The sequence below is a fragment of the Oncorhynchus gorbuscha genome, linkage group LG16, assembly GCF_021184085.1.
Source record: "Oncorhynchus gorbuscha isolate QuinsamMale2020 ecotype Even-year linkage group LG16, OgorEven_v1.0, whole genome shotgun sequence".
In the NCBI taxonomy this organism is placed as follows: Eukaryota; Metazoa; Chordata; class Actinopteri; order Salmoniformes; family Salmonidae; genus Oncorhynchus; species Oncorhynchus gorbuscha.
The window spans coordinates 24,064,852-24,089,489 of NC_060188.1; the positions used below are offsets into that span (position 1 = coordinate 24,064,852).

At 43.7% G+C, this 24,638-nt stretch overlaps 1 protein-coding gene across 1 annotated transcript; it reads right to left on the reverse strand.

Moving 5' to 3' along the window:
- Positions 1 to 7,921: 7,921 nt before the first annotated feature.
- LOC124000378 (beta-1,3-N-acetylglucosaminyltransferase lunatic fringe-like) lies at positions 7,922 to 15,884 on the reverse strand. The gene is made up of 7 exons (XM_046306697.1): positions 15,331 to 15,884; positions 10,879 to 10,927; positions 10,512 to 10,614; positions 10,262 to 10,415; positions 9,882 to 10,133; positions 9,682 to 9,767; positions 7,922 to 9,537 (listed from the first exon to the last, which is right to left on the reverse strand). The coding sequence occupies exons 1-7, from the start codon at positions 15,760 to 15,762 to the stop codon at positions 9,471 to 9,473; spliced, it is 1,143 nt and encodes a 380-aa protein (XP_046162653.1). The 5' UTR covers positions 15,763 to 15,884; the 3' UTR covers positions 7,922 to 9,470.
- Between the last annotated feature and the right edge of the window lie 8,754 nt (positions 15,885 to 24,638).

Consider the following 24,638-nt stretch of genomic DNA (forward strand, 5'->3'; position numbering starts at 1 on the left):
GAACCCTGACTTGTCTTTACATGTAGTAAGGAATAGACAATGTTGATCATAACTGTTTTCAAATGGACAGAAATGCAGGATTTATACGAGAGTTTGATTTTTACTTTGCTGCACATAGGCGTCCACTGTAAAATAATGTAGGCTATCAATGGTGAACAAAGATAACAGATTGTTTGCTCCACTTAGCTGACATTGTGACTAGTAGCACTAGGTAGCAGCAGAACTACACAGTGTCTCAGTAAATATATCTGTGCTATAGTACCCTGAGGTGATGGTTGTACAAGTATTTTGATATTCAACACATCAGGCTTTGTTTCAGGCAGTAATATAGCTCAAATGTATTTCTGGGATGTGCTATTGTTCTCTATAGTGTGCAGATTGAAAGGCTATAGGACTGGAGGAGAAAGGCTGTGTTGTCTGTGTAACCTCACTGGGCCGACGGCAGGCGAGAGGCCAGTGTCACAAACAGGACAGACGTCCAGCATTGTCTCCTTCCTGTAGGGCAGAACGTCAGGCAGCTGCTGTCTCTCCAAGACTGGCGTCCTGTCTAGTCTAAGGGGGGTTGGAGGGATGGGAACGGGGATGGATGAGTGAATGGTCCCTCGATCCTGAAAGATCATAACCCAAAGTACTTTAATCCTACTATTTTGTTCATCCCATTTTACAACCAAATGTAATGTTAGGAACTCAGCCTTTACGATACATGAATTTCACAAACATGACAAATGTCCAACAAATCCTTTTAAATCAAATCGGTTTTGTCATGTGTTCTTCCAACATAGTATGAACAAAGAACTGGTCAACACTTCTTCCTGGATCGTAGGATGATGATAAGTGAACAGCTGGAGAAGGAGATAAACTCAGCAGCTGTCTGTTCCTTCTGGCCACTCACTGCACTGTCATCAGTTTGGAAGGTCCATTTAGTATCTCTCACCAGATATGAACTTTTTGGTAACCCTTTAGGATATACATTAAGTATGCATGGAGGCAACAATGCCTATCAGATGATATTATTTGGTCTTCCATGTAAATGGTTTATGATGCTTACGATATTCGCTGAATTAAACAAAAAAACTTTTCTAATTCAATATTCTTGTCTGAATATAATCACATCTACCTCCTTCCTTCCCTGCTTCTCAAAGTTTCAGTTTGACTGAGAAGTAAAGAAACTAAGCAGAACGGTGTTTAAATAGTCTTGTTTCTCCTGAAGAGGCAGCCAAGTTTTTCACAAATGCACCGGAAATGTATTCAGCGAGAAGGAGCGCGCTAATGAAATTTCACACAGCCTTACTCTTGAGGAAATTGAATTACTCCCCATTGTTGGATTGGAGGAATGCATTGCTAATGCATTGAGGTGGAGGACTGAATAGCGGAGCGGGGCGAGATGGTGCCAGGGCCCTCTGACCCCCAACAGACACTTCCTGAGTCGGGCCTGGGCGCACAGCCAGATGCTCCTACACTAGCACAGCTCTCTCTCCTCTGGAGGATTCTAACCCCAGCTATCTCTCCTCTGGAGGATTCTAACCCCAGCTATCTCTCCTCTGGAGGATTCTAACCCCAGCTATCTCTCCTCTGGAGGATTCTAACCCCCGCTATCTCTCCTCTGGAGGATTCTAACCCCATCTATCTCCTCTGGAGGATTCTAACCCCAGCTATCTCTCCTCTGGAGGATTCTAACCCCAGCTATCTCTCCTCTGGAGGATTCTAACCCCAGCTATCTCTCTAGGACTCAGAGCAGCTGCGTGACAGACCAGACGGAAGAAGTGTAGATGCCTCTCTAAGTTGTCATCCCTTTTAGCTAGAATTAGAAAAGTCTAATTCTAGAGGATGTCTCAGTGTATTCTGAGCCACCCTTTTTTAACACAATGTATAGTAGTGTCCTGTGGGACTGAGCCAGGCAGAGAGCAGTGAATGCAGGTCCCAGGCATCTGACTGGAGGGACGTCCTACCAGGCACATTGTAGTTGGAGTCATGGGAGGGCCTGGGAGTCAAGGAGACAGGGCGTGTTGCTTGTCCCTCCTTTGTGGCTGGACTCAAAAGAGAGGGGCAGCTGTATCCTGGGGGGGGGGGGTGTCTGTGTTACTCACATCCCACACACACCAGGAGGGGGGAATGAGGGATCGCTGGAGCTACTCTGTTATCCACTCCCTAACCTTTTATTCCATGGTTGTGTGGAAACCCAGTCATTTCAAAAGCAATCATTGGTATTGGTGCAGGGTAGTTAACTTCTCGAGCAAATCCCCTCCCTCTCCTCTCCTACTTTTAACATTGATCTAAACCGTATCCCTTTTCATTCCTAGGCTTTGAGGGGCGTCTTGCCTCCTGGGCAAAACTAATGCCTTGAACCAATGTTTTTCCACCACCTCTGGTTTAACAAGGTACATTTTCACATGAATTTGCCACACTTGCCGTGAATGTGGCCACATTCCACCTGTAGAAGCAACAATAGCTGGAAATGGCATTTACAGAACGAGCTATTGTGTTAGAAAGCAGGGAGACTTCTATATCGCTACAAAGAACAGGTCTTCTGTGGTGACGATTGTCTTGTTGCTGGTTGGTTGCTGGTTGGCTCTTAGGCCTAATATATGGAATGATTGAACTGAGCCCCATTTGAAGTGTGGCACACCTATAACAGTAATCCTAGATCACAGATGTATTAGTGGGATTTGGTATAGGTTATGAATAAACAGCATTACGCAATAGCTGTAATATACTGTATTTAAACTGAAAATCTCATGAGGCATACATGGCAGTAATCAAGCTTCAGTCAACACTCGTAGCTTGGAGTCATATATCTCTCTTGAGTGTCTGCCGGGGGAGAGGCCTGGGGAAGGTGCTGTCTGTCCAGAGAATTCAATTGCATCCAGATTTGCATTCCATGCAAAAGCTTGTGTCTCGCACACCCCTAAGACACTTACACAAGAAACCAGACTTCTTCAGTTCAATGTGTGCTCGAGTCCCTAAGTTAGGACGGTTTCCCTACATGTTGAAAGGAAATGTTCTATTTTGTTGCCTCCACTATCAAATCAACCTTTCTTGCGTATCTCTGCTGAAGATCTCTTTGGTGTTATACAGTAAGAACAGGCCTCCTTCCTTGTGTACATTTCAGAATGTGTTGTAATGGGGGTCAAATTATTATAGGCGTGTCAACCTAGTGTTCAGCTGGTAAAGATGGTCAGTCTTCATCTCCCCAACATCTAGCATGTCTTTTACGCGACACAACCTGGGGTGTAAGAGCTGACAGTGATATTTGCATATCTGAGAGTAGCATGGTTTGAAATACTGATCTCCTCTGCTATTACTGATGTTATTACTGATGTTAACGCAGAGGGTGTGAGCCCAAGCGTCACTCAACAGCTCTGCAGGTGCCAATGTTATCACTGTAGAACACTGGAGTGGGAAGGGTTAAACCCCAGGGCATAAAGTACTGACTTAATGAGCTAATCCTTGTTCCCCAAGTATAATGGTGTTAGCGTTTCTCCCTCGTTTCTCCCTCGGATGCTGGCCCATGTTGACTCCAATGCTTCCCACAGTTGTGTCAAGTTTGCTGGATGTCCTTTGGTTGGTGGACCATTCATGACACACACGGGAAATACACATGTTGAGTGTGGTAAAAACCCAGCAGCGTTGCAGTTCTTGACACAAGCTGATGCGCCTGGCACCTACTACCATTCCCCATTCTATGGCACTTAATTCTTTTGTCTTGAAATTTCACTCTCTGAATGGCACAATCCTTCTTTAACCTGTCTCCTCCCCTTCATCTACACTGACTGAAGTGGATTTAACAAATGACATCAATATGGGATTGTAGCTTACACCTGGATTCACCTGGTCAGTCTATGTCATGGAAAGAGGAAACGTTCCTAATGTTTTATATACTCAGTGTATGTTTCTTTAAGTGTAGGAAAGTACTTTGGGCCTCGGGCAGCGATGGTATATGAGTGAGGAATAGGCAGGACAGCCTTTCATGTCTTGAAATAAGTGGATGTTTTCAGATAATTCAAATGATTCAATGTCATGGAATGTGTTCGAGTACATTATCATTGTCACTGTAAGTCTGTTGATGGATAATTCAATTACAGCTTGTGCCAACAGGAATTAATTTCCCAGCACTCAGATCAAATAATTCAATAATCATGAGTTACAAGCACAGCCTTTCTGAGTCGGTGTGGAATGGATGGGGGAGATCAAGCTATTGGCTGAACACACATGAACTGTTTTACCTGCTGTGGGACACTGTAGAAGATCCCTTACCTTACCCAATGGACCTTTCAAGAGGCTACGGTATATAGATGGATCGGTCTGGGTGGAGTCTGCAGCACTCCTCTTAAGGCCGGATCTTCACTATAGTCTGTTCAAGGACACTGTCTTCACAAATAATAGCCACTCTGTATTTCAAGCGAGCTTTCACTTCTAGAGATAGTTGACACCTGGATTATGGTAAAGACAGCCTTCCCAGCTTTTGAGTAAATGTTGAGAAAGCGGATTAAGCCCCCAGCCAGTTGCTGTGAGTGCTCCCTCCCAGTGGGGCTATACAGAACCGTCCTGCCACTCCAGCCACTCCTAATCCTACAGACACCGTGGGCTGTTAATTGGAGACTGTCTGGGTGGGTGATCTGCATGGGAAAGCCACGGTGACAGCGTGCGAGTCACCAGCGTCTCCGCAATCCCCGGCGCGCTGTGGAATGTTTGTCTCCTGGCAGTTGTTCTAAAGACGCCTTCCATACCTCGCCAGATTTGTGCCTTATGCCAGGATTCACCATGAACATCACTGCAGGAGTTTCCTAAACCACACCACCACTGCCCCACTGGCCAATGCCATTCCATTGTCAGACAATCATTTATTAATTGACACATAAATGTAGATAATACCCACTGGGTACAGACGTCAATTCATTGTCTATTCCACATTGGTTGAATGTAATTCCGAGGCTGTAACACAACCGACCGTGATTGGGAGTCCCATAGGTCGGCGCACAATTGTCCCAGCGTCGTCCGGGTTTGGACAGTGTAGGCAGTCATTGTAAATAAGAATTTTTTCTTAACAGACTTGCCTGGTTAAATAAAGGTTTAATAAAACAAATATTTTAAAAATTGAATTGAAATGTGGAGACTGCATTGACTCAACCAGTGTGTGCCCAGTGGGTCTGAATGAAAACAAGGCAGACCTCCCTAATGAAACAGACTTTTCGTGTGTACTTTGACACATCTGAACCAACAGCAAGCAGTGAGGTGCGAGATGTAACACCTATGAGGCTATAGATTCTCCGAGGTGTTAAAGTGTCTTATCAGCAGGATACAGACAGTCTCAGATCATCACCGTCTACAGCCATCTCTGACACGTCTCTGTAGATAAAATGATGGTTGGATCAACTGTTGAATGTGTCCACCAAATGAGTCAGAGTGAGTCACAATGCAACTATCTTACCTCAGGAGTGTTTAACAGGTTTGCTTTCATGTTTCATTATCAAGGCACCAGTTGTTCTGGTGTTTACATTGCACATTTTTTTTTGGGGGGGATTTCATGATTTAAATATAGTTATGTTTGGAATCCTACTCGCTCTATTATCGGCCTACACGTTCTCAAGTAGGTTGGGAGCTTTTTTAGACAGGAAGCACCCATTAAATGGACCGTCTGGGAAAAGGCGGAACTCAGACAGTCTGTAGCGTCTGAAGTGGAGGGGAACCAGTCAAAACAAATAGAAAACCTTTAAGTCCGTGTGTGTTTAAAGTACTTCTGAATTCATGTCAACTGCCACATGGGAGTTCTCAGAACTGTCATTAAAAGGGTGGCAGAGCAGGCAGACAGAGTCTAGATACATCAGCTATTCCTGATTACTGACGCCCAGGGTTAAAGCCACAAGTACGGCGAGGGTGAGGGCAGACAGTTTGACTGACACAATTCTGGAGAAGCTAACACAAGGAAGACTGGAGATCGAGTGTCGACTGGCATCGGTGTGTGGAGAAACAACATCCACTATGCAGACAATTCATCATTTAAAAAACGGAATTTGGATAGTGGACTGGTTTGGTTTCTAAAATCTTTATCAGTGATAACAGGATGAGGCACAACATCCCCCCCCCCACCCCAGTTCTGTTTCAACATTGTGTCTAGTCACCAGAAGAGATGAGGTTACAGGGCTGTAGCATCCTGTTGTTGCTCTCTGATAACCCTCTCACCAGTTACATGTCTTTCTGTTTGTCATCTGTCACCTGCTGTTGTGTCTGTAACTACATGTCTAAGGTTGCCTGTCTCATACACTCAGGACTTCCATTCAGTGGGACTGTAGCTTATCTCTCAAAGCATATTTTAATCTTTTGACTCACCCACTTTACATTTACAGTCATTTGTCCATTTTGAAAACATTTCATGTGAAGGGATGAAGGACCCGTCAGTGAAGCTGAGCATGTGAGACAAATTACCAGAGAAAACATCCAGACCACAAAGCCATAATCATAGCTTGGCTTGGTGATATGTAGTGGGAAAAGTTATAGGCCCTTAATGTGCCTGAAGCTCAGTTTCAAACAGACATCTGTCATCAAGCTCTCTCTCTCTCTCTCTCTCTCTCTCTCTGTTCTCTCCTCTCCAGTGACACATGAAATGATAACTGACCCTCCAATCTTTATGGAGGTTTGAACGGAGGGTGAAATGTATTATATGACACAGGCGTGTTAAAGCCATCACTCAAGTAACCATATCCATTTAACCAGCGGCTATTGGTTGGGTAAAACTGTATCCTGACTAACCCAGAGGAAGGAAGGGTTTCTTGACTGGCACTGGACCCATGTGAACAGCATAAAAATGGCTAAAGTACATAAACTCTTGTACAATTAAGTGGTAAGTCGCAGATGTGTCCTCGTAATAACACGTCTTCTTCGGCGCCGAGAGCAGTTTGATATTTCACTTAGAAAAACAAAGGTTTTTATATTAATAACAAATCCTCAATTGAAGAGTAATGTCAACTCCTACAGCTTTGGCTCTGAAGTCTGGTCTGACTCCAGGGTTACAGAAACGTTACCTTGGTCTGTCGTTTCAAAACCTAGAGGGATGAAAACTTCTGAGCTTTTCTGCACTTTGCTACAGGTGAGACTGCATTGGTTGAGTGATGGACGTTGGGTCGAGTATCCTTCAGATCAGGCAGGGCTACTGTTTATTTACAGTAAGAGGGGTACAATATGGGATACACAATGCTTTACCCACAATTCATCATCGCCAAACTGTTTTCCCAAGGCTCTCCATCACTGTAGGATGAATGATTTCCTCCATCTTGGCATAGAATTCTCATGTCTGAAGAAAAGCAGTGGTTCGGTCTGTCAGACACACAGAAATGTCACATCTGATCACAACTTCAGTGGAATTAGGATCGTGACACATGGAGAACTGTGGTTTGTTCATTTTCTCGCAATCATTTCGATTGCAACAATGTCCTTTCCCATACCCAGTGTTGTAGACTAATAAATAAAGTCGGAGTTGTGGCATTTAAGTGCTTCCAATTAGCATTATAATTCACACCCTGGGCCTCGGCCAACATTCAGACTCACTGGGAGAGGATGTTTGCCTAAATGCTTTAGTGAGACAAGCACGGAGCTTTAGACAGAGTACATAAGCATTTGGGCATTACCATTTCGCCCTTTTCTTTGGCATGGTTGTGAGAGATGACAGAGTTCACAATGAGTTTTTAATCGTCATGCCTGGGTGTGCCCTCTGACAGTTACATATAAAATCATGGCAAGTTATGACACCCTATGTCATCCCTTCTAAATAATGACGTGCTTGAATAAGCTGATATTTCGTTCACACACAAACACCATCTGTAAAATACAAGGATGGTTTATTCCATTCTAGCCTTTATGTAGAAGGAGATCTGTAATCTCATGCTATGAATGGAATGTAATAGAACAAAAAAACACAAAACAGAGATTGTTTCTCAGCGGTTATCCAACTTTATTTCAAAGCGTCATGTTCAGGCACCACACGGGTTCCTATGGTAATAACATCAGGATTTGATCAAAATCCCTGAGAAGCAAACAGAACCATCCAGACACTGGAGGATAAATAACAGCCCTTCAGCGCAGTTACAACAAGCAGTAAAAAACATGTCCAGGTCGTCAAAATCATTTACATTCTAATCCTCAATATACACATTTAGCATTTCAACTAAAAAAGGCACAGTACACAAATACTGCTTTATAATTAACATGTACAATCCTACCCAATATGGGTTGTTTACAGAGGAAGAACACCTCTGTGTGTGTAAACACTGGTGTTGCTCTTGCAAAGCTCAATACAAAACCAACCCGCATACTCACTGAGGAATAAGCTAGACTAATGTACATGGCTCTCAATCAATCCATTTTGTGCAAAACGTATCAGAGAGTATTACATGTGTTGAAGGTCATCTAAAGAAGGTCAATATAAACTCTCAGTGGAAGAGTTGGAGGTCATTTAGTTACTTCACAAGAGCAAGCAAAAGTTAATTTCAAACCCAGCTGTGCAATTTTTAAAATAAGACCATCTTCAAAACAAATCAACAGTTGATTGTAACAAAGAAAAAAATCTATATCTTTGCTATATATTATTTTCCCTGATTCTATCAAATGCAAGGAATGTTATTAAATACAATCAAATCTAGAGATATTGATCTTTTTGGGGTTATGTCATTACATCCGTTGGCTTTGACACAGCTGTGAAACATATCTAAGGACGTCAATTCTGTCAACTCATTCATTTCAAACTATCAATAAGGGGAAAAGTGCTTATTCCTGATATACCTCAGATTTTATAACCTGACGGCACATTTGGAAAACTGCCTTCTGCCAGCTCAAATCATATTAGTAATAACACTGACAAATCATTAACAAAAAGGACCAAAATATCTTCATATTATTGTTTTTGTCCGGAGTCTTCTGAAATGAGCAAAAAAATATAAACCACCAAAAATCCCAAAATGAAAACCATTTCCTCCACAATCTCAGACATTCTGACCGTCTGATTATTTCTATAGAACCTAAAAGGGTCACCTTGAATGGCTTCCAAAACCCAGAAGAAACTAAAAGAAATTGAACAATAAGGCAAACAATTCAACGGAAATTCAACAAATGAATCACGTAAAGCTGGCAAAAGGCTTGGATATATAAGTAGTACATTCTATAAGAATTGCAAATACAATTACAAGCAACATTTAAAACACAACGCACTGATTGCCTGCAAAGCCATAATGCTTTAAGCTCCTTCCCACTAAGTGCCTGCCTGGCTCCTCTGCCCCTATGCCAGGGGAGGAACCAAGACACCACACAGGAAGGAAATGTCCCAAGGCGGGCCGCACAGCAGCCCAGTAAAACTATCAGAGTCTGTGTGCCACTGAAACAAAAATACAGTGACATCACAGTCCGATACCAAACACGGGTCCCCACCAGCCTTTCAGATACCGAGGCACAGCGGGGACGAGGATACCAAAGGAGCCGGTCACCTAGTAGGCAACCTGAAGCGGACACCAAGGGGTGTCTGGGTACAGCAAACAGTGCACAGACTTAAACCTGGAACACAAGGAGCGAGAGAAAGAGACATGGAGGTTAGATTAACAGAGAAAAAAAGATATACCCTCTTTACAGTCAAGATAGTTCAAGTAGAGTAGGATCGCCATTTGTGTATTAGTAGTCATGCAGAGTGTAACGTCTTACCTTGATGGGTCTTCCTCCACTGGGAAAGCCCCTTTCATATTGATGATGTTCCTCTTGTTCTCAAACATTCCATAACTCAATGTGATCTGGAATAAGCACATACGAGAAAGAAATAAGCAACCCTTCCCAATAAGTTCTGATAAATAATTCTACTCTATTCTCACAGTGAAACGACGGACTGACACACGTTCACATCTCACCTGTTTGTGAAGTTCAGATCTGGACACCTGTTGCAGGTTCTCCAGATGGGAGTGGAAGAAGTTGCTGCGGGTCAGAGGCACCCCCAGCACCGACTCGATGATGTAGCCGATGGTGCAGTCGTCAGGCAGACGAATCTTCTCTGCAGTGTTCATAAAATGGCCACCACTGGCCCATGGGCTCATCTTCAAAGCCAGGCCTCGACTCACACAGAAGCCGGCTCCCCCAGTAGCAAACCAGAAGTTTACTGGTCGCTGGAAGAAGAAGAAAAAAAAGACAGCGAGCATATTAAGTTGTTGTTATGCAACCTTTCTGAAGCATCTCAAACTTTTAATAACCAATTGAAAAGTTGTCATAGGCCAGGGGGGCTAAGTGCACCTACCATCTTGCTGTCTCCTAGCCTCTCTGTGGCCTCGATGGGCCGGTCCAGGCTGGGCTTGCCAATATACATGTCCTGGGTGTGGGGGTAGTGGGACAGCAGCTTCACCAGAGTCCTCATGTTAACGTAGTTATCATCATCCACGTGACAAAACCACCTAAGAAGGGAAAACATTGTTAAAGCATTACAATTACTATCAAATCTAGAATGATATACAGCCTGGGTAAATTCATCACTTTAAATAGACACTTACTTTTTCCCAGACTCAATGAACTTGTCGTACTCCACAGCCATCTTGCAGGATAGAGCTTGGCGGCTGTGTGCTGCTGAACAGTTGGTGTTGATGGCGTGACTCCCTGTAGGAACAATGAGGGAGGAGATGGTGAGTTACAAACTAGTACCTTACTAGTTAGTTAATGCAAGTAATTGTAACTATAGCGCTGTTAGAGCCTTAACGTCATCTGCCACTAAGATTACATGCCCCAGGAGCTCAAAGCAACACATTCCATGGGGATTAAAATAGGGGCTTGGTTTCTCACTATCAAATCTGGACGTTTAATGATACACTAATTCCAGCTACTGTTCAGGTTAAGATAAATTCTAAAAAATCCCAAACTCACCAACTTTCTTCTTCAGCTCCTCATCTTCTCCGTCTGTGAAGATGTATGTCTGAAAAGGAGGGAAAATAGATCACGTTGTGGGGGTGGAAATCCATGAAATCAAAGCCCCTTACAAAACAAGTGGTGGCACAAGAATCAACTGGAGTCCAAACTACAGATGTCCTTGTTCACCATACATCGAATTCAGTGTGATGACCATCTATCAGCAGTCGTTTATGCATGTGGAGAACACATGAAGTTAAACAAGCTCCACTCTAATAAAGGCCTCTTGTGCAAGGTTCCCCTCTCTCCATGGCAACTGTGCAGGTCCCCCAAAAGTATCCCAGACATAGAACAAAGAGGGAGGCAACCATCTCGACACCACTGACCCCCAACACCATTCTGGATCTGTACCCACTCCCAAGCCCCAACATGTTGACTAGAAATAGAAATCGATGGCCATCATTCAGATATGATCATTTCAACACCACCTGTGTGACACACAGTAAGGTCTTAGCAGCCGAAGAATAAAGCTGTCAAGGTTAGAACCCTGCAGGCTGGTGTTTAGTTAACAACAAAAGGCAGCCTCAGTGGCACACTTAAAAGAGCAGGTAGGGATTAGGGGTTGTTTTATGGTGGGTAAGGGCTTAGCAGGTGCTAGGCAGCCCTCCCCCAGTCAGACAGGGCTGATGAAAGGGCCCCCATGGCCTGTTTGCGTCTGCCGTTGCCTGTTTGTGTGCGTGTGTGTCTGCCGTTGCCTGTTTGTGTGCGTGTGTGTCTGCCCGTTGCCTGTTTACTCTTCCCCTCTTGTGAGACAGCACCTGCCTTATCCCCGCAGCGTGCCCCAACACGCCAGGTAGCAGCACGCACTCAGCCCCACTCCCTCCTTCCCTTTCTCGCTGCTCGCGACCTCCCAACAGTTTATGACAACTGAACCAACCCCACATTCCCACTAATTGATTGCTGCCTCTGACTGTTGAGCAGCAACAGCCATCTGAGATGTGTATCTAAACCGTGGGGCTGGCTAAGTTCATGCCAGAGGGCGATAAGGCAAAGACATTCACTTTTCTAATAACTCCCCTCCCATTTCTACAGTTCAGTACTATCTGCCATCGGTGCCAAAGATTTATCTGATTGGTTTGAACAACAAACAGGGAGCAGATGTTGTGCGATGGATGCTGCAAGGCCCTGGGCCTGTGTTTGTTTAAGGAAGGGTGGTGGTTTCACTGATAAAGGGATCAGAGGCTGGCGCTGTTTGCTTTAAGTCCCGCTGAATGGACAGCCTAATCACTGAGGCAGCTGCCAGCGCAACCTGGGTACTGACAGACAGGGGTTGAGTGGGGCTGATGGAGGGGGGGGGGGGTCTCACTGCTGATTAGTAAATGCAAATCTGTGTGGTCATTCACCCCCACTTCAAGCTTCTACCCATCCCCCGTTCACCTCCTCTCTCACCACCCCATATGCTGGCCCTCTTCAATAGAACAATGCCGGGTGTTTTCATGCTGGGTAAAGTCCTCCACTGGGTAAATTCTAACTATGTTTGCTGGGATTTGCATACAGCTGCACCAGTTAACTAAAGAGAAGTCTCCAAAGGGCTAAATGGCTTTTGTCTTAACTGAAACATTAAAGAAGTCACTGGAATACTAATTCATTCACCCCCATAATTTCATAAATAACAAGTCCTGCCCCGTGAGGAGAATAACCCGTTGTTTTTTTATGATGGGGGGGGCCCTGCATTCCTCCCCACCAAAGAAAGGCCTGGCACAGCCCAGTCTGAGCAGAGCATGGTGCCTGGCTGGCTGTCTCAAGATCTCCGGGAAGGAAGGGCACGGACTGCACTCCCCTCCACACATCTCCCTCCATCAACAACCACGTACTCCGCCCCCCTCACTCAACCATGTCACGTTCTCCCTTCCCTTTAGCCTTTAGCACAGCACTAAAGTCACTGGAGTGTGGATTACAGTACAGGACAGAGAACAGGCCACCTACAGACACACAATGACACTTTCCCACTCTCTGACCAGCTGGATATTCAGACTCATTCCTTCATACTGTGAAAGGCTTTTTGATTAACTCAACAATGGAGCCAAGTCTTCTTCAGAACTGCCAGACGTACAGACGCTCGTTTTGGGAGTGCTGGCGAATTAGTATAATTTCAATTAAAAATGGAATGCATATCAAACCACTATGATGTCACTGCCAGTGCCAGGCTACCAGCTGTTCTGTCCAGACACAACCAAAGTCAATACCTTCATAATGCCCATTGATGTGTAGTTTAGAGCTAGATTTCAACCTGTGTTTTGTAGCTAGTTATGTACTGCAGAGCCCAGAGTACTACAAGCCAGAGAACGCTGTTGCTGCACAGTTTGTTCTCTCATTGTTTTGAGGCTCACTCACGAGGGAAGCTGCATTGTTCCAGGGGGGAAATCTGCTGAAACACCGGAAACAACGGCTTACTATTTGAACAACCCGTGCATAATAACAAGTTGTAAAATTAGAAAAAAAGGTATTTATCATATTATGTCACAGTACTTTTGCTTACTCACTAACTTATGACTCACAAAAATGGGTCTTTCACTACACCAACTTTTCTTTGAACCATAACATTCCCCCCCCCAATAATTTATTTAATTTGATGTAATAAAAAACAAACTTCTGACCATAATACTAAATCGGATATATTATTCTGCCAGACACAGTAGGCCACAGGCACAATTCTATCATGGTAATCACAGATTGGATCTACCCTCTATTTACATGTAAACATTATCTGATAGCACGTCCGTTGGCTTAAGGAATTAAGCAAACAGAAAAAGTGTATCTCCTGTGCTGGAAATACAAATCAGGGCTCTGATCTGCCCAGTTTACAGTTCTAGTCAGGCCTCACCTGCTGGCAGAATGCCATGATATCTCTACCAGCTACAGACATGATCAACTGGATTCAGTCAGCTGAGCTCCACAGGTGTTCATCAATTGAGCATTATCATATAGCCTGGGTGCAGATGTCCATATGTGCTGAGAATGACCTGATTCCTATGACTGGCATTAGAACCATCCTTTGTTCTCTAACTTCTGGCCACCTGTCAGGCTTCCTCCAGGAACTCCCATTTGTATTGTGGGCCCAGGCTGTCCTTTATGCCTGCACTGTATCCCACCAGCTGCCTGATTAAACCCTGCAGTTAACCCATCTCTGAGAGAGAGAGAGAGTTGACTTACATCATCCACTACAGTAAGCACAACACTCAATGTCCATGTAAACTGCTACTCCCCAAACTATTGACAGCCCATCTTACTGAGCATAAACCTTTCCTGAAGTAGGGGAGGGGGGGGGGGGCTAGGACAGATGTCAGATAGACTTCCCCTGTATCTTTCCCTTATATCGGATGTAGTAAACTCACCACAGACCATTATGGAATGGGGTGAGTTTTTGGAGGGAGTTTTTTTGAATGGGCTACTGTATTTGATCATGTGATGCGTCTTATGTGTTCAAAGTTCTATTTTCTCACCCCACTTCCTCTGCATACAAAGAGAGACAGTGTTGCCATGACTAACCTTCAAAACACCCAAAACAGAGTGGGGTTTGGCTTGGGATGGAGAGAAGAGTTCTCAAAAGAAGGTGGATAAAGAATGTGCGATTGTGCCCAAGGAGAATTTAATTTACTTTTGAAAAATATGCGTGACAACTCTGGGTAGTGGATAAAATCACTATGACTAGCCTGTTTCCTCTTGACTATGGCTGTGAGTGCCTTTGTGCACCAGTCGAAAACAGCTTGGTTCTCAGGGCTGCATTTTCATACTCAGCGTGCTACTCCCAGCACAAACTTCCCTATAGATGCACCCCTTTGTCCCAAGCATCCCCTTAACGAAGCCCCCCCCCACAGATTTCCCATTCCTTGGCTGCTGGACCCAGACTCAGCTCCCACGTTTCCATGGGGTCGGCTGAGACAAGGGGGCTGGGAAAGCTTTTCTTCCCCCTCAGAAAGACGCTTTGTTAGCCCTGGAAAGGGGACAGCACTGGGGCTGCTGCTGTGAGACATGCATTGCACCAGGGCATTCACGGGGTCTCCCAAAAGAGGGGGTGAAAGAGAGGGGAAATGAGGGGGGTGCAAAGGCTTGAAACTGCTCCCTATGTTCTCAGGGGCATCACTCAAGGCAGAATAAAAAGTGACAGAGCCTAAGGAACTCTGCACAACTAAGAGGGTAACATGGACAGTTCAGGATCAAACAGTTATCACCCATTTCACCTGACATGAGTGGAAAATACGTTTGAGTGGGTCAGCCTTAACACTTAACTCTCATTATTTTATGGGAGAATATTAGTTTTTTTGTAAAAGCATTGTGGTAAATTGCCTAGCCTAAGCCTACTAAAAGAAATCTAGTGGAAATATGTGATTGTTTTATTCTAGGTTATGTCCATAGAAGATTTCAAATTAACCATTTTCTTCTGATAATAATGTAGTATTGTTGGCTTACCTGCTGCATGTTTCTAGAGATCCAGGTATCCAGAAGGAGATTCAGTCGAGACTGATGGAACTTCTTTGTGGTCTTGACAGCAATGAAGATGTCATCTGCACTGATGTCCTCTGCGGGGGACGCATCTGTCGCTGACTGAGCGGACCCTGCAGGCTTGTCCGCCTCTCTCCGTCCCCGGGTCAACTTGGAAAAATACGCAGAGAATCCTTTTTTCGTCTGCGCCTCCGAGTTGACCTGTTGCTGAACAGCCTTCACTCCGTCCGTAGCCAAGGTGTCCATGCTCTGGAGTGAGCGCGTCCCCATCTCTCTCTGGTTTGGAACCTCATCTACCTGAACTCTTTGATGCTGCGCGACTACCAAGAGCAACAGAAGACAGGTGAATAGCCCACTGGTTACAGAAATAACCGTTTTCTTACCATAACTTTTCGACATGTTGATATATTTCAAAACTACAATATGTAGTTGTATACTGAGAATAACCTAAATTGAAAGTCCATATAGGAATTCTCTCCAGATAGAACAAATAAATCAAACAGCCGTCCCGTGCGTCTGCATTATTGTAATACAATGCAATTTTGTCCTCGCCCAACTTTATAACCTACCCTTCAAGCTAGCCACGCCTCATGGGCGGTCTGTAATGTGCCATTGCGCTATATTGTGGGGACGCTGAGAAAAGACTCTCCCCCGGGCAGATCTAAATCGTAGATACGCCCACGATTTGAGGCGTTTGTGTGTGCGCGCGCGCGCGTGTGCGTGTGTGCGTGTGTGTGTATGTGTGTGAGAAATAAATTATTTTAAGCCCCTTGTTACTTTTGAATTCCTTGCCCGCCAAAGTTTTCACATTCTGCTTAGCCTACAGCTATTTTCTATAGGCACTTTGCTTGTTCTTGAATCTACTATAAATTGGCCTTTATAGTAATTTGGTAAATAGAACATCAAATATGATGCTGTGTGAGCATGTGACATATACATTTGAATAAAGAAGTATTATTATCTGGAGGATAAAAAGGTTGCGAGTTCAAATCCCCGAGCTGACAAGTTATAAATCTGTCCTTCTGCCCCTGAACCCTGAAAAGGCAGTTAACCCACTGTTCCTAGGCCATCATTGAAAATAAGAATTTGTTCTTAACTGACTTGCCTAGTTAAATAAAGGTAAAAGAAAAAAGAAAAATGGCATCAGATCCTAAGGTTTTCCTTATCAGGGAAGTCCCATGACAGTTACAGATAAGAGGGAAATATTTACTCTAAGAAAGCAGCAGGTGGACATTGTTCATGTTTTCAGTTAGCACCGTGTCTGCAGCTGGTGATGGTGAAGAGTAAGCATTTTTCAACTAGGCTTGAATAATTAACAAACCTATCTGGCTTTAGTTGGCCCGTTTGTGGGAAGAACATCTGAGCCTCACAATCTACAAGAGATGGTGCCTAACTGAACACATCTGGACTATATTTAGACCACTTATACAAACATCCTTGTGAATGAAACATTTCTTTAGTTTGGTTACAGAGCAGGATTAGGAGTTTACAATGATTGGTTAGGCCTACCATTGGAAACTTCCATTTAGGACCGGTGGATTCTGTAACATTTGGCTACGTTCCACGTCTTACAAATGTCTCTCAGATATAAAAAAGTTGGACTCCTCATTGAAATTCTTTGTGAACTCATTCAAATTCTGCCAAGTGTGGACAGCTTGTTCGCCAGCCAAGCAAATGCAATTATTCTGCATTGACCTTGTAAGGGCTTTAAACAGTTGGCAATTCCTCAGCCCTTGTTATTTAAATTCTGTCTCTCAACCAGTGGGGTGGCTGACCCCTGGATGTGACATGAGTTCCAGCAGACCGACTGCCATGCAGCTGGCAGTGACAGGTCTGAATACCCACACTCACTCCCACCAGTCTCAGTCTCAGACCAGAGAATGGCCAACGGACCAAGCAAACTATTGGATGAAAATGATAATCTCATGTTAGTAAATTTAAAAAACAGTTTGATGTGAAAAAGCATGTGAATCGTGTGAAATCATCTTTTGGTTATAGGGGTTAGCGTTGAAGTCATATTAAGAATATTCTAACACTGACTATCCTTATTTGCCGTCATCTAGCTAAAGCCCTACCCCACCCCTTCTATTGTTGAGCTAAGTAAACCAGAGTAAATTGGTATGGATACAACCTTTATACTTCTAGTCCTCTTTTTTTAACCGACATCCCAAGGACTGGTTGAGCTAAAAGAGGACACACTGTGAGATGGAGGAGAAGAACCAGTAAGAGAACACACTGTGAGATGGAGGAGAAGAACCAGTAAGAGAACACACTGTGAGATGGAAGAGAAGAACCAGTAAGAGAACACACTGTGAGATGGAAGAGAAGAACCAGTAAGAGAACACACTGTGAGATGGAAGAGAAGAACCAGTAAGAGAACACACTGTGAGATGGAGGAGAAGAACCAGTAAGAGAACACACTGTGAGATGGAAGAGAAGAACCAGTAAGAGAACACACTGTGAGATGGAGGAGAAGAACCAGTAAGAGAACACACTGTGAGATGGAAGAGAAGAACCAGTAAGAGAACACACTGTGAGATGGAAGAGAAGAACCAGTAAGAGAACACACTGTGAGATGGAAGAGAAGAACCAGTAAGAGAACACACTGTGAGATGGAGGAGAAGAACCAGTAAGAGAACACACTGTGAGATGGAAGAGAAGAACCAGTAAGAGAACACACTGTGAGATGGAGGAGAAGAACCAGTAAGAGAACACACTGTGAGATGGAAGAGAAGAACCAGTAAGAGAACACACTGTGAGATGGAAGAGAAGATCCAGTAAGAGAACACACTGTGAGATGGAAGAGAAGATCCAGTAAGAGAACACACTGTGAGATGGAGGAGAAGAACCAGTAAGCCTTTCTCCTTAAATGTCCCTTTAAAACAAACTGAAATGTGGGCTTTTAACTTCATCCTTTCACTTCAAATTGTTCCTGCCGACAAGTCCTTTTGTGCATCTTTTAAAACTGCTCACAAAAATGCAGCTAAAAAACAAGTATAAGAAACCAGGGAGAGGGGGTTGTCTCCCTGGCCCTCATTCTTCTTGGATCAACAGGCTCTTTCTCCTGGTTCTGCAAGAGATTCGTCCCACCTCTAAAAAGGCTTTTGGTCAGACAGCTCCTTGGACTCCTGGGACAATGACAGTTGTTAAAATGGCGGGTGAAATGTACTCAGTGAACGTCCTGCTTCTATACCAGCTTCATGCCAGCCACCCCCCCCCCCCTTTTTGCTCCTGTCTTCCCTCCACTGACAGCAACAAGAAAAACATAAAACCTTCTTTTCCCCTTAAACGGCTCCACCACACCATACAGTACCCCATTCCATCCCACCCTGAGCCCTTCTAACGATGTTACCGCTGAATTTCAATGAATTGAAATCCCCTTTGTAAAGAGTATCCCACTTCCACCAAAGAGTGCCCACAGACCCACCAATAAACACAATAGCGCTTGATCTCTCTCTCTGAACATCTCTGGGGATCTGAATAGAGAGGGCCTGGGGGGCCTGAGTGGGGTGGTTATGATTAGAAGGGTGCTATTTATATTCCTCATTCACTGTAGGATCTATGCACAAAGGGGAGGTAAAGCATTCCTGTCAGTTCTGAGGTCAGTTTGAGAAATATTACTGTTGTTTTTTATTGTTTGTGTCTAGCCACAAAAATGTCTCTGTCACACCACTTATTGTTAAGGCCTTGTTCCCATCACTGAAACTTACAAAACACATCGACTCAGTGCTGAAAGATTGCACACTCACTGTTGAGAATGACTACACACAGTTTCACCTTGCTCTGTACGTCTATAGGAAGCATCTGTACATGGTAAAGAGGTTGCATATCGCTCTGGGAAAATCCTGTACACATATATTTTCTATTTATTTCATTTACATCTTCGCTTCTCATCCCCTCCAGCATTTGACAAAATGTGATGCTCTTGACTATAAACAGACACGTACAGTGCATTCGAAAAGTATTCAGACCCCGTTACTTTTCCCACACTTTGTTACATTACAGCCCTATTCTAAAATATATATATTTTTAATTCCTCATCAAACTAGACACAATAACCCATAATGACAAAGCGAAAACTGGGTTTTAGACATTTTTGCAAATGTATAAAAATAAAAAACGGAAATATTACATTTATGTAAGTATTCAGACCGTTTACTCAGTACTATGTTGAAGCAACTTTGGCAGCGATTACAGCATCGAGTCTTCTTGGGTATGACGCTACAAGCTTGGCACACCTGTATTTGGGGAGTTTCTCCCATTCTTCTCTGCAGATCCTCTCAAGCTCTGTCAGGTTGGAAGGGGAGTGTTGCTGCACAGCTATTTTCAGGTCTCTCCAGAGATGTTAATTTGGGTTCAAGTCTGGGTTCTGGCTGGGCCACTCACGGACATTCAGAGACTTGTCCCGAAGCCACTCCTGCATTGTCTCAGCTGTGTGCTTAGGGTCATTGTTCTGTTGGAAGGTAAACCTTCACCCCAGTCTGAGCACTCTGGAGCAGATTTTAGAGGTTAATCTTGAAGCTATGGGGGCGCTTTTTCATTATTGGATAAAAAAAACGTGCCCGTTTTAAGCGCAATATTTTGTCACAAAAAGATGCTCGACTATGCATATAATTGACAGCTTTGGAAAGAAAAAACTCTGACGTTTCCAAAACTGCAAAGATATTATCTATGAATGCCCCAGAACTGATGCTACAGGCGAAACCAAGATAAAACTTCAAACAGGAAATTAGCAGGATTTTTGAGGCTCTGTTTTCCATTGTCTCCTTATATGGCTGTGAATGCGCCGGGAATGAGCCTGCCCTTTCTATCGGTTCTCCAAGGTGTCTGCAGCATTGTGACGTATTTGTAAGCATATCATTGGAAGATTGGCCATAAGAGACTACATTTGCCAGGTGTCCGCCCGGTGTCCTTTGTTGAAATTGCTGCATAATCTACAAGCTGCACGCAGTCATCCAGTGATTGAGAGGAGAGAGGATGCTTCCACGAACGCTATATCATGAAGAGATATGTGAAAAACACCTTGAGGATTGATTCTAAACAACGTTTACCATGTTTCAGTCGATATTATGGAGTTAATTTGGAAAAAAGTTTGGCGTTATGATGACTGAATTTTCGTTTTTTTTTTGGTAGCCAAACATGACACAGAAAACGGAGCGATTTCTCCTGCACAAATCATCTTTCAGGACAAACTGAACATTTGCTATCTAACTGAGAGTCTCCTCATTGAAAACATCCGAAGTTCTTCAAAGGTAAATTATTTTATTTGAATGGTTTTCTGTTTTTTGTGAAAATGTTGCCTGCTGAATGCTAATGCTAAATGCTACGCTAGCCTGCAATAGCTATCAATACTGTTACACAAATGCTTGTTTTGCTATGGTTGAGAAGCATATTTTTGAAAATCTGAGATGACAGTGTTGTTAACAAAAGGCTAAGCTTGAGAGCTAGCATATTGATTTCATTTCATTTGCGATTTTCATAAATAGTTAACGTTGCGTTATGGTAATGGTCTTGAGGCTGTAGTCACGATCCCGGATGGCTTAACGCAAGAAGTTTTTAAGGATCTCTCTGTACTTTGCTCTGTTCATATTTCCCTCGATCGTGACTGGTCTCCCAGTCCCTGCTGCTGAAAAGCATCCCCACAGCATGATGCTACAACCACCATGCTTCACTGTAGGGATGGTGCCAGGTTTCTTCCAAACGTGACGCTTAGCATTCAGGCCAAATAGTTCAATCTTGGTTTCATCAGACCAGAAAATCTTGTTTCTCATGGTCTGAGAGGTTTTAGGTGCCTTTTGGCAAATTCCAAGCAGGCTGTCATGTGCCTTTTACTGAAGAGTGGCTTCCGTCTGACCACTCTACCATAAAGGCTTGATTGATGGAGTGTTGCAGAGATGGTTGTCCTTCTGGAAGTTTCTCCCATCTCCACAGAGAACCTCTAGAGCTCTGTCAGAGTGACCATTGGGTTCTTGGTCACCTCCCTGACCAAGGCCCTTCTCCCCCGATTGCTCAGTTTGACTGGGCGGACAGATCTAGGAAGAATCTTGGTGGTTCCAAACTTCTTCCATTTAATAATGATGGAGGCCACTATGTTCTTGGGGACCTTCAATGCTGCATACATTTTTAGGTACCCTTCTCCAGATCTGTGCCTCGACACAATCCTTTCTCGGAACTCTATGGACAATTCCTTCGACCTTATTGTTTGTTTTTTACTCTGACATGCACTGTCAACTGTGGGATGTTATATAGACAGGTGTGTCTTTCCAAATCATGTCCAATCAATTGAATTTACCACAGATAGAATCCAATCAAGTTGTAGAAACATCTCAAGGATGATCAATGGAAACAGGATGCACCTGTGCTCAATTTCGAGTCTCATAGCTAAGGGTTAGAATACTTCTGTAAATAAGGTATTTCTGTTTTTAAATTTGCTAAAAATCCTAACAACCTGTTTTTGCTTTGTCTTTATGGGATATTGTGTGTAGATTGCTGAGGATTTTTATTTATTTAATCCATTTTGGAATAAGGCTGTAACGTAACAAAATGTGGAAAAATTCAAGGTCTCTGAGGAGATCATCAATCAATCACATGCTTAGACTTGGCCATAGACTTTGACTTATTGTCAAACGAATTGCACACTTCGAAAAGAACTGAAAACGGAATATGTCTTGGAAAGTATAATTGTGTGAATATAACTATACCAGTGTTCTAGTTGACCACAATTGAATGCATCCCTGCCTTTTATTGAATGAATTGTGTGCTGTATTTATTTTAAGTATTTTATGAGCTCTCTGTACCTCTGGATTCTCTGTGAGGTCTGGAAAATGTTAAGCCTCCTGTAAGCCTTGAGTCACAGTCATGCTGTTGTTCCTGAATATGGTACCAATAAGCAGAAATTATCACACAGCTCTGAGTCTGAAAGGAAGACCTTCTCAAACCACTCCTCTGTCTTCTTGTCTTCTTCTCTCTTTCGGTCTCTTTGAAAAATGGATTAGTCGACATATTTTGCAAGTAGCCGCAGTGATAAAAGCCATATTTTCCTGCCTTTGATTCATTGTTTCTTGACATAGACCTGCTCATACACCCTGCTGATAGAGTGTCTTTCTGTTCTCTGCTGGGTGATCAGGAAAACACTACTATCCCACAGAGGGAGTGTCCCAGACCCAGACCTGACTTATGGCCTACTTTACAGAGAAATCTACCCATGTATGTCTCTTTGGAGCGGTTCTATTCAACTTAATGGAAACTCTATCTGTGTATTGTGGACCGATATAGAAAAACAGGCTCTATTTATTTGTCTGTCAAGCAGTGAGCCATTCTGCCTCTTATGATCCTGTGGAGAGCATCCTCTAATGTTGCATGGGGGCAAGGAAATTGAAACCCACTTCTGAGGGGCCGACCAGTCCCCTGGCTCTCACTTCTGGTGTGACCTGTAATCCTATCAGTGCTAGTGTGTCCATGCTGGGAGAATAAGCAGAGGAAGGGGCTTCTCCTGCTGCCCGTTTCTCATTTACTGTCTGGCCCAGGCCCACATGCCTTCTCTGAGAGTGAGAAACAAACATTCACTGTCACATATTTTATAGGCATACTACACTGAGTGTACTAAACATTAGGAACACCTTCCTAATGTTGCATTGCACCACATTTTGCCCTCAGAACAGCCTCAATTTGTTGGGGCATGGACTCTACAAGGTGTCAAAAGCATTCCACAGGGATGCTGGGACATGTTGACTCATTGGAATAAACAACACATGGAATAAACAAGCATACAGTCAATAACACAATAGAAAAAAGGAAAAAAATATAGCATATTTACTTTTTTGCAGTTATAAGTCTAAGATACACTATATGACCAAAAGTATGCTGACACTTGCTCGTTGATCATCTCATTCCAAAATCATGGACATTAATATGGAGTTGGTCCTCCCTTTGCTGCTATAACAGCCTCCACTCATCTGGGAAGACTTTCCACTAGATGTTGGAACATTGCTGCGAGGACTTGCTTCCATTCAGCTACAAGAGCATTAGTGAGGTCTGGCACTGATGTTGAGTGATTAGGCCTGGCTCGCAGTCGGCGTTCCAATTCTTCCCAAAGGTGTTCGATGGGGTTGAGATCAGGACTCTGTGCAGGCCAGTCAAGTTCTTCCACACCGATCTCGACAAACCATTTCTATATGGACCTCGCTTTGTGCACAGAGGCATTGTCATGCTGAAACATGAAAGGGCCTTCCCCAACTGTTGCCACAAAGTTGGAAGCACAGAATCATCTAGAATGTCATTGTATGCTGTAGAGTTAAGATTTCCCTTCACTGGAACTAAGGGGCCTAGCTCGAACCATGAAAAACAGCCCCAGACCATTACAGTTCAAATCAAATCAAAGTTTATTTGTCATGTGCGCCGAATACAACAGGTGTATAGTGAAACTTACTTACAGGCTCTAACCAATAGTGTGTGTGTGTGTGTGTGTGTGTGTGTGTGTGTGTGTGTGTGTGTGTGTGTGTGTGTGTGTGTGTGTGTGTGTGTGTGTGTGTGTGTGTGTGTGTGTGTGTGTGTGTGTGTGTGTGTGTGTGTGTGTGTGTGTGTGTGTGTGTGTGTGCGTGCGTGTGTGTGTATTGTTAAAGTGACTATGCATATATGATGAACAGAGAGTAACAGTAGCGTAAAAGGAGGGGTTGGTGGGTGGTGGGACACAATGCAGATAGCCCGGTTAGCCAATGTGCGTGAGCACTGGTTGGTCGGGCCAATTGAGGTAGTATGTACATGGATGTATAGTTAAAGTGACTATGCATATAAGATAAACAGATAGTAGCAGCAGCGTAAAAGAGGGGTTGGGGGGGGCACACAATGTAACCATTGGTTACGTGTTCAGAAGTCTTATGGCTTGGGGATAAAAACTGTTGAGAAGCCTTTTTGTCCTAGACTTGGTCCTATGCATTCGGGCAGGTAGTGTTCTCCTAGGATCTGCCAAACCCAGATGGTGAAGTATGATTCATCACTCCAGAGAACGTGTTTCCACTGATCCAGAATCCAATGGTGGCGAGTTTTATACCACCCCAGCCAACGCTTGGTATTGCTCATTGGTATCTTAGGCTGCTCGGCCATAGAAACCCATTTCATGTAGATCCTGATGAACAGTTCTTGTGCTGATGTTTCTTCCAGAGGCAGTTTAGAACTCGATAGTGAGTGTTGCAACTGAGGACAGACCAAATGTTTCCACTTCACAATAACAGCACTTACATTTGACCGGGGTAGCTCTAGCAGGGCAGAAATTGGAC